The following is a 14,814-nucleotide window of genomic DNA, read 5'->3' as shown; positions in this document are numbered from 1 at the left end:
GGAGGTATGTTACACACAGGGTTATTATTCCTGATCCACCCACTGCTGGTGACGCACACAAGTAACATGTATAGCCCCCCTCATATATGATAGAACCCACTGGCACAGAATTATATAAAGTGCAACCAACCTCCCAGCTGTCCCCATTACACTGGACAGTCCAGCTAATTGGAGACTGTCCTGCTGTCCCTGCTGCCGGTGGCAACGTCCCGTGGGCGGGGAGGGGGTAGTTGGGGGAGCAGGGGAAGAGTGCAGGTAGGGAGTGTAAGGAGGGGGCCGGGGCTGGACATGCCCCCCTGCCCCCAAAATAAAATTATAAAACGGGGGTTGCCTAGGGATGGCCATCGACCATCGATGATTCATGGCCGATGTTGAATACTTTTGCCATCGATGGGGGAGAACCAGATGGTTTCCCTCCATCGTTGGCAAAGCAAAACTGAGGTTTTGCATTATTTTCTCAAAATGCTGTGCCACGGAGCATAGCTCTGCCCCCCGAAACCCACATAGCCCCGCCCCCGTGTTTTGATTGGCCCACAGGCCAGTTAGTCAAACAAAATGGATGACCATCGATAGGTAAAATTGAGGCAATGATCCCTAGTGTTGCAGCGCTAGGCCACACCCCTCTGTCCGAGGGCACGTCCATCTGGCATGTTGCTCCACCCCCCTTCTCGGACTGTCTTCAGCAGGTCCCAATTTTAGAAAGACAAAAGTTTGAAAGTATCCTGCACTTTGCGGGCTAAATTTACTAAAACGGTACTTGTGTAGTTTCACAGCGGCAGGCTACGCTACGTTTTCAGCTTAGGCTAAGCTACGTTGTCAGCGTAGCCCAACGGCAGCCAAGTGTAATTAGCGTAGTGTCTCCACGGCAGCCCTGCGTAGTCAGCGTAGTGTTCCCATCAGGCAGCGTAGTCACCGTACTGTCCACCCGAGCTGCAGCTCTGTCCCCGGCATCCCTGGCAAGCCTAGTGAGTGCCTCTCACGCAGCGCAGGTAACCGTCAGATCCATTGCGTTGGCGGACACTGGCGGAGAGGCAATCATGCGGGCGCCGGCGGAGAGGCGCTCAATCTGCCTGAGACTACGAGTGTCTCAGATGCTTGTGCATCTCAGTGATTCTTGCGGCAGGGTACGCAACCATGCCCCTGTCTGCCAACCCTGCCTGTGTCCGCTTCAGGGAGATAGGGTTAGGGGTTCCGTAGCACGTGCGTCTCGTGCACAAAGGGGGGTGTGGGGGCAAGTGCATCTAATGCACAATAAAGGACGCATTTGTCAGTGCTCCATGTTACATACTGGCAAATGCCTCCTTTTCAAACCCCCACTATCCACGCCAGCCCGCAGCGTGGCGAGTGAAGCGAGCCGTGCAAGAGGACGTGTTACGCGTCCTCCCGATCTGTTCATACCCCCACTATCCACGTTGGCACAGAGTTGGTCTTATAAAGTGTGGCAAGTGCAGCGAGCCACCGAGCCCAAAGTGTGGGGATGCGTAAACCGAGTCTGAAGCGTGGCGAGCCCCGCGAGGGGACACGGAATACATGTCAAGGCGTCTGCTCGCCACGCTTCGAGCTCGGTGGCTTGCTGCGCTCGCCACACTTTATAGAATCAACTCCACGCCGATGTGGATAGTGGGGGTATGAACAGGTCGGGAAGACGCGTAACGCGTCCCCTCGCGGTGCACGCCACGCTTCGGGCTGACGTGGATAGTGGGGTTGTTTAAAGAAAACATTCACACATAACACTGACCGACTACGCTAACTACGTAAGCTCAGGCTAGCCGAGAAGGTACTGACTGCGCTGGCTGCGGGAACACGATGCTGATACTGACAGGGACGCTGACTACAATAACTACGCTGGCCTAGGGTTACCACCCGTCCGGGATTACTCCGGACAGTCCGGTAATTAAGACCGGCTATACATAGTCCGGGAATAACCCGCCCGCCGCCGCCGCCCCCTCGTCTCCCCGCTCCCCCGCTGCCCTGCTCCCGTCCCCTCACGTCTCGACTCTCCCCCGCTGTGTATGCGGGAGAGACGTGCTGCTGCGGTGCTGCATATGCTGCTGGACCGCTAGCCAATGGCCGCTCGCGGTCCAGCAGCCACCAGTTGATTGGCTGCTGGACCGCGAACGGCCATTGGCTAGCGGTCCAGCAGCGGGAGTTAGAAATGTTAAAATCATACAGCACAGCAGCACGTCTCTCCCGCGAATACAGCGGGGGAGACGTGAGGGGACGGGCAGGCAGGCACAGGCACACTGACAAGCCTGTCTGCCTCCCGCAGGCGGGGGAGGGGGTTTCTATCCCCCTTGGCAACGAGCACACTGGCACAGATCAATCCCCCTCGGCAACGAGCACACTGGCACAGATCAATCCCCCTCGGCAACGAGCACACTGGCACAGATCAATCCCCCTCGGCAACGAGCACAGAGGCACAGATCAATCCCCCTCGGCAACGAGCACACTGGCACAGATCAATCCCCCTCGGCAACGAGCACACTGGCACAGATCAATCCCCCTCGGCAACGAGCACACTGGCACAGATCTATCCCCCTCGGCAACGAGCACACTGGCACAGATCTATCCCCCTCGGCAACGAGCAGAGGCACAGATCTATCCCCCTCGGCAACGAGCACAGAGGCACAGATCTATCCCCCTCAGCAACGAGCAAATTCAGTCCACCTTGGCATCGGCATGAAGCCCCTGGCATTGAGCATATAGGTAAGTGGCACTTATGTGTCAAATGTGTATGGTGTGTTATACAGTATGTCATGGGCATTGCTTAGTGTTATATAGTATGACATGGGCATTGCTTAGTGTTATATAGTATGACATGGGCATTGCGGTGTTATATAGTATGACATGGGCATTGCGGTGCTATATAGTATGTCAAGGGCATTGCGTAGTGTTATATAGTATGTAATGGGCATTGCAGTGTTATATAGTATGTAATGGGCATTGCGGTGTTATATAGTATGTCATGGGCATTGCGGTGCTATATAGTATGTCAAGGGCATTGCGTAGTGTTATATAGTATGTAATGGGCATTGCAGTGTTATATAGTATGTAATGGGCATTGCGGTGTTATATAGTATATCATGGGCATTACGGTGTGTTATATAGTATGTAATGGGCATTGCAGTGTTATATAGTATGTAATGGGCATTACGGTGTGTTATATAGTATGTAATGGGCATTACGGTGTGTTATATAGTATGTCATGGGCATCATGTGTGGGCTTATGAGTAATCGGAATTACAAAGTTCATTAAAATGTGCAATGGGCATTACGGTGTGTGGCATAAAATGTAATGGCCATTATGGCATGTGGTATACTATATAATGGGTGTGCGGTGTGTCAGCATTATGACAAAAATTTTGCTGCGCGCCTTCGGCGCGCACTGTCCATGTTGTCCATCCTTTGCAAAAAAATTGTTGAGTCCTGGCATAATGTGTAATGGCCATTGCAGTACATGGCATAACACGTAATTGGCATCACGATGTGTGGCATAACTTGTAATGGCCATTATGGCATGTGGTATACTATATAATGGGTTTGCGGTGTGTCGGGATTATGTCAAAAATTTGACGCGCGCCTTCGGCGCGCACTGTCCATGTTGTCCATCCTGTGCAAAAATTCTGTTGAGTCCTGGCATAATGTGTAATGGCCATTGCGGTATATGGCATAACACGGAATTAGCATCACGATGTGTGGCATAACTTGTAATGGCCATTAATGTATGTGATATAACATGTAACTGGAATTATGGTATGCAAAATCAAGAATGAAATGGAAGCAAAGGTTTTAAAAAAAAATCAACATAAGGCGGGTCTGGGGGCGGGTCTGGGGGTGGGGCTGGGATGGGTCAGTGGGTGTGTCAAGGGGCGGGCCAATGTCCGGGAATCTCTCAACAAAAAGGTGGTAACCCTACGCTGGCCGCGGGAACACTACGCCAATTCTGACAGGGACACTACGCTGACTACGTGACTGCTGCTGTGAATCTACGCAAGTACCACAAAGCTTCTAAAAATAAAAAGAGGTCATGTTTCCCATAGTAACCATTTAGATTCTGGCTATAAATGATAGACTGAATATGATTGGTTACTATAGGCAACTCTTTTCATTTGTAGAAGCTTTTGTAAATTATTTTATCCCTGCCAGAGACACACTTTACACTGTTAACTGTAACATGTACAATCCGCCTATCATCACGTTTGATCCCTTCCTGTTCTGACTTCTGTCACAGAGGGACAGTAAGGAACTACAACTCCCGGGATGCAGCGCGCGGGTGACGCACGTACGCGGTGACGCGGCGCAGGTACTGGCAGGTACGCGGTGACGGAGAAGAGGGGCGGATCCCCAGTGCCGCAGACATGGCGGAGCTGGAGACAGCATCAGAACATGAGCGGATCTTACGGGAAATAGAGAGCACGGAGACCGCCTGCATAGGGCCCACACTGCGGTGAGTTTCTGCGTGACCGTGGGCAGGGGAGGAGGTCTTTCCGGGGGACGGAGCGGTCTGTGTGACCGGAAGGAGAAGGGGGAAAGAGGGCTCTGTCTGGGGTACCGTGGGGAGAAGAGGATACGATAGAGGGTTCAGGGGTCTATGACTGAGCTATGGAGAGAGATAAAGTACCAACCAACTGCCATGCTACAGGCTATGTTTGAAAAATGACAGTTGGGGGCCTGTTGGTTGATAATTTGTCTCTCTCTCTGAGGTTTAGTATGTAGACTTCTCTGTGTGACAAGGGGGTTTGATAACTGGTGGGACGGTGCAGGACTGGCTGGTTGTGGGAGCTGGTGTCTGTGGCCGGTGGGACGGCGCAGGACTGGGAGTTTGTGGGAGCTGGTGTCTGTGCCCTGTGGGACTTTGCAGGACTGGGAGGTTGTGGGAGCTGGTGTCTGTGCCCGGTGGGACGGCGCAGGACTGGGAGTTTGTGGGAGCTGGTGTCTGTGCCCTGTGGGACTTTGCAGGACTGGGAGGTTGTGGGAGCTGGTGTCTGTGGCCGGTGGGACGGCGCAGGACTGGGAGTTTGTGGGAGCTGGTGTCTGTGCCCTGTGGGACTTTGCAGGACTGGGAGGTTGTGGGAGCTGGTGTCTGTGCCTGGTGGGATGGTGCAGGGTGATTGTGGGAGCTGGTGTCTGTGCCCGGTGGGATGGTGCAGGGTGATTGTGGTAGCTGGTGTCTGTGCCTGGTGGGATGGTGCAGGGTGATTGTGGAAGCTGGTGTCTGTGCCCGGTGGGACGGCGCAGGACAGGGTGGTTGTGGGAGCTAGTGTCTGTGCCCGGTGGGATGGCGCAGGACAGGGTGGTTGTGGGAGCTGGGGTCTGTGCCCGGTGGGATGGCGCAGGACAGGGTGGTTGTGGGAGCTGGGGTCTGTGCCCGGTGGGATGGCGCAGGACAGGGTGGTTGTGGGAGCTGGGGTCTGTGCCCGGTGGGATGGCGCAGGACAGGGTGGTTGTGGGAGCTGGGGTCTGTGCCCGGTGGGATGGCGCAGGACAGGGTGGTTGTGGGAGCTGGGGTCTGTGCCCGGTGGGATGGCGCAGGACAGGGTGGTTGTGGGAGCTGGGGTCTGTGCCCGGTGGGATGGCGCAGGACAGGGTGGTTGTGGGAGCTGGGGTCTGTGCCCGGTGGGATGGCGCAGGACAGGGTGGTTGTGGGAGCTGGGGTCTGTGCCCAGTGGGATGGCGCAGGACAGGGTGGTTGTGGGAGCTGGTGTCTGTGCCCGGTGGGATGGCGCAGGACAGGGTGGTTGTGGGAGCTGGTGTCTGTGCCCGGTGGGATGGCGCAGGACAGGGTGGTTGTAGGAGCTGGTGTCTGTGCCCGGTGGGACGGCGCAGGACTTGGAGGTTGTGGGAGCTTATGTCTGCGCCCAGTGGGATGGTGCAGGGTGATTGTGGGAGCTGGTGTCTGTGCCCGGTGGGACGGCGCAGGACTGGGTGGTTGTGGGAGCTGGTGTCTGTGCCCGGTGGGACGGCGCAGGACTGGGTGGTTGTGGGAGCTGGTGTCTGTGCCCGGTGGGACGGCGCAGGACTGGGTGGTTGTTGGAGCTGGTGTCTATGCCCGGTGGGACGGCTCAGGACTGGGTGGTTGTGGGAGCTGGTGTCTGTGGCCGGTGGTACGGTGCAGGGTGGTTGTGGGAGCTGGTGTCTGTGCCCGGTGGGACGGTGCAGGACTAGGAGGTTGCTGGAGGTGTAGGAGCTCTTGCACATTGATTTTGGGATGGTGAAAGCCATGGGGTCTGGTGCACAGTGGGATTGGTATGGTGTGAGCACTGGTGCTGATTCAGTAGGAAGGAAGAAACGTAGGAGCTTTTGAGTGGGGTTGGTGTCAAGGCAGAGATTTGGATGGGGGTGTTTGACTGGAAGCTGGGGAGTATGGTCAGTGTGATGGTGAAAGCAGTTGGAGTAGTGAAGTCAATCATGCCAGTGGGAAGGTAGAGGAATGGGAGTTAGTGTGACAGCAGAGGTTGGTTGGAATGACAGCTGAAGCATGGGGTGGGTTGGAGAGGTGTTCACTGACTCTTGATCTCATCGGTCTCTGCAGATTGCAGTGATGTCTGGGTGCTGCTATTATTCCCTTTATTACATGCTTTCGCCCTGTTAGACAAGAGAGCCGGCCCTGAGGACACGGCTGGCTGCTGCTGTAACACGCCCTGTGAAACTTACTGTGCCCTACTGCAAGCTGACGCAGTCTCCCAGCTTCATGTATAAGGCAGACAGAAGTATATCCGTGTAATGATTCCTACATCGGTCAGAGCCCATTGGGCAGACTTACTTACCGTCGGTTTATCACCTATGATTGGTTGCTTTGAGCACTGGATTTAAAACAGCAGCTGTAATGATAAATCAGACCTAGCACTTACCGCTTTTGTTTTAAATCCACCGCTCAAAGCTGCCAATCAGTCTGCTTGTGTATAGTCCATCTACGCCTGGAAGTTATTGAGCAGTGTTTTTCCTCTCTGCACAACTCTCGGTGCTATTTTTCTGTTGACTACATGCATGTTCGATGCTCAGGAATACATGCTGTCAGTGCTTGCTGCAAGTGTCTCTTACCGTTACTCTGCCCTGTGTCAGATAGTAGGTAATTGTGCACGGCCATATTTCCTGGTTATGTCTCTGGGAGTGAGAGCAGACATGCTGCTTGTTCTGTTGCTCTCAGATGGCATATACATATCCCCGGTGTGTGAGTAATGCTGGAAGAGTGTCAAGTACTCTGTTGTCTCTAAGCAGCTTCCTTACAGATACAGGGCCTGTATCACAGGTGGATGCAAATCGGGTCACTGCTGTTTCTTAGTACGTGGCGCACCTGGGAAGATGTGCATACGTCGCAGGAGTTGTGTTTTGTAATGAGACACCCACCGCCGGCTTCTGAGATCCACCAATTGTGTGCGAAGATGCAGCATCGGATGATCATTGGGTTCACCATCGGGCTGCTGAGCCCCCTTATGATCGTTCAGAGTGTCCATCGCAACTAAGCTGCCAGGGCCAGTGACAGGCCACTCCATGTTCCCTAACTTTTAACCACACTGCGACCGATGATGCAAGTCTGTGGCGGCTCAGGCGTCTTGTACAGTAGTCAAAACATTGTTCATTTGGGAAAATATCGGCAATGCATCCACCTCTGTATTACGCCTGCACTTCTTATTAGAGATGTGCAGATCTGGATTTACTTGGATCTGAAATGGTATCTTATTGGCTATTCGGCTCTCATTATCTTTGCACCACAAGTACACACCCTGCGTGCAGCCAGCACCATGATTCAGTGTGAGAGTCATTCTTTCTCCCTACTCCTGACTTTGCTGCCGGGTGGCTTGGCTCATTCACAGGAAGCCCAGCAGCCGGGTTACTTCTGCAGTAAGTGGTTATTTGCCGACCAACACTTCCAACGTGTCTGATCAAGTGTCATAAGGTCAAATAGTGAAGTGCACTAAAATTGGCTCCATATAGACTAAAAATAACTTTTTTTTTTTTTTTGTAATTACAACGGTTCTTAGTAGAAGATCTTCTTCATACAAAAGTGGAGTTATTTTTGCAGTAGTTTATGTTGTGCTCTAATGATAACACAATCGGTGGCATTCTGTTCCTGAATCTTGTCCCCTTCCCTTATAGCCCGTAACATCTCGCGTGACATTGCAGCACCCAGTGATAGCTCTGTCAATAAGATCTGCCGAAGCCACTTAAGGGTTAGCATTACTGCCTCACAGGACTGAGGTCATGGGTCCGATTCCCACCATTGAGTTTGTACGTTCTCCCCATGCTTGTGTGAGTTTCCTCAGGGTACTCCAGTTTCCTCCCACAATAAAAAGAAAATGCAGTTTAGCCCCATACACACTAGAGGATATTGTAAAAAATCGCTCAGAAGGGCCTTCAGTGATCTCTTTTACGATATTGTCTAGACTCTAGTGTGTACACCAGGCATGTCCAAACTATGGCCCTCCAGCTGTTGTGAAACTACACATCCCAGCATGCTTTGCCACAGTTTTGGTATTAGGGAATGCAAAAACTATAGCAAGGCATGCTGGAATATGTAGTTTCACAACAGCTGGAGGGCCATAGTTTGGACATGCCTGGTGTACACCAACATCGTTAATGATGAACGCTCCCCTGCATCGTTTACAACAAGGGTGGGGAACCTTTTTTGTGCCAAGGGCCGTTTGTATGGGGAAAAAAATCCTTCGGGGGCCATATGTAAAAATTTCTCTTACACATTGGCATGTATTCAATGCTCCTATGTCGCCGTAAAAAACGGTGAGAGTGCATGTTTTTTGGAGAGTGGTGAACTTTTCTCTCCTATTTTGTGCTTCCCTCTATTCCAGTGGTTCCCAAACTGTGTGCCGTGGCTCCCTGGGGTGCCTCGGGACACATGCAGGGGTGCCGTGGGTTGGTGGTCCAGCACCAATTCAAATTATTAATGGTTAATTATTTATGAGCAAAACCGGTGCTGGTGGCTGTCAATCATAAAACGTGCACAAACAGAAGCAAATCCTGCCCTTTACCATATAACTGACGCTAAGAATCACATATAAACTCAATCGAATTATTTATTTGGGGGCTTAGGGGTGCCATGAAAAAAATTCTGATACTCTAGGGTGCCGTGAATCAAAAAAGATTGGGAACCTCTGCTCTATTCAGCTCTGTTGCTTCTCCAAAAATATTTTGCGAAGCTAACTCAGTTCACCCTGCACTTCTCACCATTTCTGTTCAATGGGGATTTTAGTGTCTCTCTCCAAAAGTGTATTCAATGCACAAATTGCGAGTCCTGCTGGTTTCTTTTTTTAGAGCAGTTCTCCATTTTTCCCTCGGCATCTTTTTTAGGTGAACTGTAGGGCTATCTTTGTTAAAGTTGTTATTTTTTTTGTTTTTTATGGTTTATAAATTAAAAAAAATGTACTCTAATGTATTTATTGCAAGTGCCATAATGCTGTACTTCTATATTAATTTATTTGGAATTTAATAAGTTATTTTAATGGTATCCAATAAGAAATCAGTAATGCTCCTAGTTAGACCCCCCTTACATAAAACAGCATGCAGCAGGCAGGGAAGCTCAGGGAGACCCCACCTAACATAAAACCACAATTTAGGGGTGTATTAAAAAAAAAAAAAACTAAACCAAAGCCCCTAAAAAGGCATTTAAAAACGCTAACAATTATAAAATAAAAACCCAGGGCACTGAAAGGCCAAAGCACAACACAATAATAAGAATAAATGAGGACAAAATACACAGCACCAGTCTGCAGCCACAAACCCAATTAAAATTGTCACACAGCCATGTGTTGTCATAAAAACAATGCACAAAACACTAACCTTAAACCTGTTCAGAAGCCAAAATCCACAGATCCCCCGAACACACTGCTCAAACACAAGTCTGCACACCTCACATGGAGAGCAGGAGAAACCTGATCTCTCCTGCTACAGCTCACCCTTTTCCCCTCGCATAATTATGCAGAGTTCGCAAAAAGGGATGGTGAGCTGCAGAAGCGTTGAATAAGGAGACAGACAGAAAGGAGGAGATGATTAAAAGTGGTGAGTGCTTCAGCGAGGTCACGGTGACATGCAGGAGCGAACAGTGAGCCTGACTCGCAAAAAGCATTGAATACATGCCAAAGTCCTGCTGCAGCCGTCCCACGCTCCGGCGGCTGCCACTGAATAGGACTGACAGTCTCTGGTTGCTGTTTATTAAGAGGAATCTCGCAAGAACTACCGTCCTCTCGCGAGATTCCCCCTGTACTTGACTCCTGGCAAAGCTGCCTGGCAGGTGGGAGGGCCATTCAGACTGGCCACGGGGGCCGCATATGGCCCCCTAGCCTGAGGTTCCCCACCCCTGGTTTACAACCCCTCTTGTCTGCTGAACATGCAGGTATATAGCCAATGACCTGCAGGTCCCGGTGACATTACTAAACAATATTGTATACAGATATCGTTCAGTCAGTATGCTCAATATCGTTTGCCCGAGAGTTCAGAGAAAACACTGATGATATTGAACATCGTTCATATCGTCTAGTGTCTATGGGACTTTACGGTTATTAGGAACCAATTCATGTAGTGTGTTTAGGGCCGTTTAGATGGGCCAAGCTGCCTTCATCTGCCGGCAAATTCTGTTTCTCTGTTGAGTACAGCAGCCCCTGATCACTGTGGCCAGCCTGTGTGCTGTGATGTATTCTCCTATTTTAGGATATCCTGAGTAAGTAGATGTTTAATTCTGCTCTGTTCCATGCAGGAAAGCAGATCGGTGTCTTGTGTTCTTCCTGTGCAGGCAGTCGCGGTAGTAAGGAGCTATTTCCAGCTACGCCTGGGGTGTGCGATCAGATAAGAAGCTGGTGTATTTCATATCCCATGCAATGTTTGTTGTTGGCGTTTTGTGATCCTGATGGCTTTATGCAGACACCTAAATACTGTAATGGGGCCTACACATATAGCGATTTGTAGCCATTTTCTAAGAGAGCTGACTAGATCGCTTAGAAAATGACCCTGCATTGCTGTGTGTTTAGGCTGCGTGTAGAATGACAAAATCCTTCTTAGATGGACAAAACCATGTGCACTGCAGGGGGGCAGATGTAAAATGTGCAGAGAGAGTTAGATTTGGGTGAGTTATTTTGTTTCTGTGCAGGGTAAATACTGGCTGCTTTATTTTTACACTGCAATATAGAGCTTGCTTTAAAGTAAAACCCCACCCAAATTGAATTCTCTCTGCACAAGTAACATCTGCCCCACCTGCAGTGCACATGGTTTTGTCCATCTAAGAAGGATTTTGTCAGAAAGAGTGAACTAGAATAAGGCCCTGTGTATCTGTATAGGAATGGTGAGCCGTAGGGAGCTTTTTATATCATTCTATTTTGTGTGTGGTCTCTGCCCACAGAGTGTCTTCAGACTCCAGATGTTAGATGTATGGAACCACACTGTCCTTTGCGTTGGTCCCTATGTGCCTGGAAAGGTTTCTTTACAGCGCATCCGTTATCTTCAAAAACAATGGGGAAGGAGGAGGAAAGATACCACATATGTTATGGAACTGGTCCCTATGTGCACATAAAGGTATCTTTACTCCAAATTCATAAATCACATGACACGCTGGTAAGAACAGTACTGACCTGGGAACTGGTCCCTATGTGCACATAAAGGTAGCTTTGCTACAAACTCATAAATCACATGCCACGCTGGTAAGAACAGTACTGACCTGGGAACTGGTCCCTATGTGCACATAAAGGTATCTTTACTCCAAATTCATAAATCACACACAACGCTGGTAAGAACATTTCTGACCTGGGGAAGTTCCATATAGACAAGGAGAAACAGCGCGAAAACGGCTGCAAATGCATATGGCGGACATCCGGAATATTAAAAAAATTTGGTAATTATGTGCAGTGTATTTATTATGAATTTATTGTATGTAAAACTAGGTGGTCTTTTATTGTATATAGCAGTGATTCTCATCCTCGGTCCTCAGGACCCCCCAACAGTGCATGTTTTCCAGGTCACCTCACAGAATCACAGGTGGAATAATTAGATCCACCTTTGATCTGTTAAAATGTGTCTGTTAGTAATGAGTGCACCTGCCGGGTGACCTGTTAAACATGCACTGTTGGGGATCCTGAGGACCGAGGTTGAGAACCACTGGTATATAATGATGTATGAAATGTTCTATTAAGTCTGGAATTTGGTGTTATCAGAATGTGGGACTAAACAGTGTTTTGAAGTTCACCCTAAGCTAATGCCACCTCCTTACCAGCTGGGTATAACAACCCTGCCTTCACACCCTGAGGAAGGATATGATCAGAGACGCGTTGGTGTGATGGGAATGTGATTGCAGGTGGCACCCATATTTACCCAGTTCATCTGTGCCATCACTGTTCTCCTACTCAGTCCGGGTGAGGAGGATCTATTTGTTTGCTTATGGGCCCCTTGTATCTGTTCCAGTATTAATTCCATTTTAGTGTGGCTTTTACTGTTTTTTTATTTTTTATTTCTTCAATAAACCAACATTTTGGAGAACTGAGTCCACATCCAGATTCGGTGACCAATTGGATGTAAAAGAAACCTTGATGTGAAAATAGGGATTGTTTCCCAGGTCAGTAATGTTCTTACCAGCGTGGCATGTGATTTATGAAGATGGAGTAAAGAAACCTTTATGTGCAGATAGGGACCAGTTCCCAGGTCAGTAATATAACATATGTGGCCTCTTTCCTCCTCCTTCATCATTGTTTTGGAAGATAATGGATGCGCTGTAAAGAAACCTTTCCAGGCACATAGGGACCAACACCAAGGTCAGTGTGGTTCCATATATCTAACACCTGGAGTCTGAAGCCACCGAGCCCGAAGCGTGGCGAGCGGACGCGGAATTCATGTAAAGTAATCCACGTCCCCTCGCGGGGCTCGCTGCGCTCGCCACACTATATAAAATTGACTCCACACGAACGTGGATAGTGGGCGTATGAAATGTTGGAGGCTGCGTTCCGCCGCCCCTCAGGGGTGGCGTGGATAGTGGGGGGGGGGTGTGCGTAAAACATCATTGTATGTCATACAATGATATTATTGTATAGCTATCGCATTCGATTTTGCGGAAGATGCAATGCGATCCCCTGGGTCACACAGAGCAGTGAATGAATTACATAAAAAAATCGCATTGCACGGCACTAAAATGGCCCATGCAATGCGATGTGATTTCCCTACGTTTGCGTACGTAGAAAATCTGGGCGCCGTTCTAGAAAACAAGTACCGTACTTTCACTTTGAACTGTGACAGTTTGGACTTTCACTTTGACAAAGGAGTGATTTGGTCAGTTGAGTGGCCTCTAGTGGTCACTGGCAGTACTTCACCTCAGAGGAGTAATAACTGTATTTATTATTTATTTATTTATTAACAGTTTCTTATATAGCGCATACATATTCCGCAGCGCTGTACAGAGAATATTTGAACATTCACATCAGTCCCTGCCCCAGTGGAGCTTACAATCTATATTCCCTACCACATGTACAGGCACACACAGACATTCTAGGGTTAATTTTGTTGGAAGCCAATTAACCTACCAGTATATTTTGGATTGTGGGAGAAAACCGGAGTACCCGAAGGAAACCCACGCAAGCATGGGGAGAATATACAAACTCTGCACAGTTAGCCATGGTGGGTATTGAACCCATGACCTCAGCGCTGTGATGCAGTAATGCTAACCATTACATAGATTTTGTAACCTAGCAACTTTCCTGATGAGATTTAGTGGTCCTGCAATGTATAACTATATATGTCCTGTACCACCCAAGTATCATACCACTTGTATCACCATGGGAATGAGCAGGTGCACCTATACATAACATGCAATGAAGGTCTTACTCTCTGCATATACACAGGTTCTAGACCGTGTGACCGGAGCGTTCTCAGCTCATGATGACCATATTACAGGAGTTATAATTTGGTAACAGCCACTTAGTGCTTAATATTAGAATTATTACAATCTGCACACAACCAAGACTGGGATGAGCATTGCCAGCTGCTGCTGCTGCCCTCAGGTAGTGCCACTCTAGGGGTCACCAGAGGACTGATCGCGGTGATTGGGGATCTCAGAGCGCACTGCTATGCCTGATAGCACTCGTATGTTAGTATTTCTCAATTATACTATTGAGAAAATGTGTGGTGTCATACATGATTGCTGGTGTGGTGGGGGCACTCTGATTGGAGGTTTGGTGAGGACAGGCAGGTTGGCATGCGAATAATAACTGTTCTTACTTTGCCGCATTTTTCATGGTTCACTATAACTCCTTTGTTATATATGTTTTGACAATAAGCTGCCCCGTTCTTCTGTAACCCCTTACTGGTATTACGGGGGTTCCACTTCTGGAACAGCCTCTAAATATACCGCTTTCCTCTGCCTCCGCCATGGCAGCCATCATGAATGGGTTTCTCCCTGCTGGGTAGTGCTTTTGGAAAGGAAAAAAAGACCTCTGGATCCTATAAGAAGGCTCCTCCTCCGAACACCAGTGTCTTTTTTTCCTTTCCGGGTAGTGCATGCATGTGGACACCAGCTCACCTTAAAACAGAGACTGTCGCTCCCTGCAGCTGCCTTGGCTTCATGCAGTGGAGAGGGAGAGCATAAGCTCTTGATGCCGAATGCGGGCCCCATGGGGTAGCTGTACGGCGGCGCCCAGGGGAGACAGGTACTGAGCCAGACACGGAGGTTGCCGGCACACGCTCCCCTGCCCTAGCTCTGTGCTAAGGGCGGGCGCCGAGTAGTGCGCGTAGCGTGTACTCAGAGGAAGCGCGTCATTAGGGCGCGACTTCCGGTACGCGTCAGGTCTTAGCTGCGGTTTGTCAGTGTCACGCTGATCTGAGGTCTGGAAG

The 14,814-nt window shown here is 49.6% G+C and overlaps 1 protein-coding gene across 1 annotated transcript in view; it reads left to right on the top strand.

Annotated features, from left to right (window-relative positions):
• The first annotated feature begins 4,274 nt into the window (after positions 1 to 4,274).
• Positions 4,275 to 14,814, top strand: part of EXOC6B (exocyst complex component 6B) — a 191,683-nt gene continuing 181,143 nt past the window's right edge. The window contains exon 1 of the mRNA XM_083188828.1: positions 4,275 to 4,447. Within this exon, the coding sequence (XP_083044954.1) occupies positions 4,359 to 4,447 (89 nt within the window). The 5' untranslated portion in view covers positions 4,275 to 4,358. The remainder of the gene's footprint in view (positions 4,448 to 14,814) is intronic.

This window comes from Crinia signifera, chromosome 1 (assembly GCF_055691185.1).
Source record: "Crinia signifera chromosome 1, ASM5569118v1, whole genome shotgun sequence".
Lineage (NCBI taxonomy): Eukaryota > Metazoa > Chordata > Amphibia > Anura > Myobatrachidae > Crinia > Crinia signifera.
The sequence above is the reverse complement of the archived record's forward strand: the minus strand, read 5'-3'. Positions and strand labels throughout refer to the sequence as shown.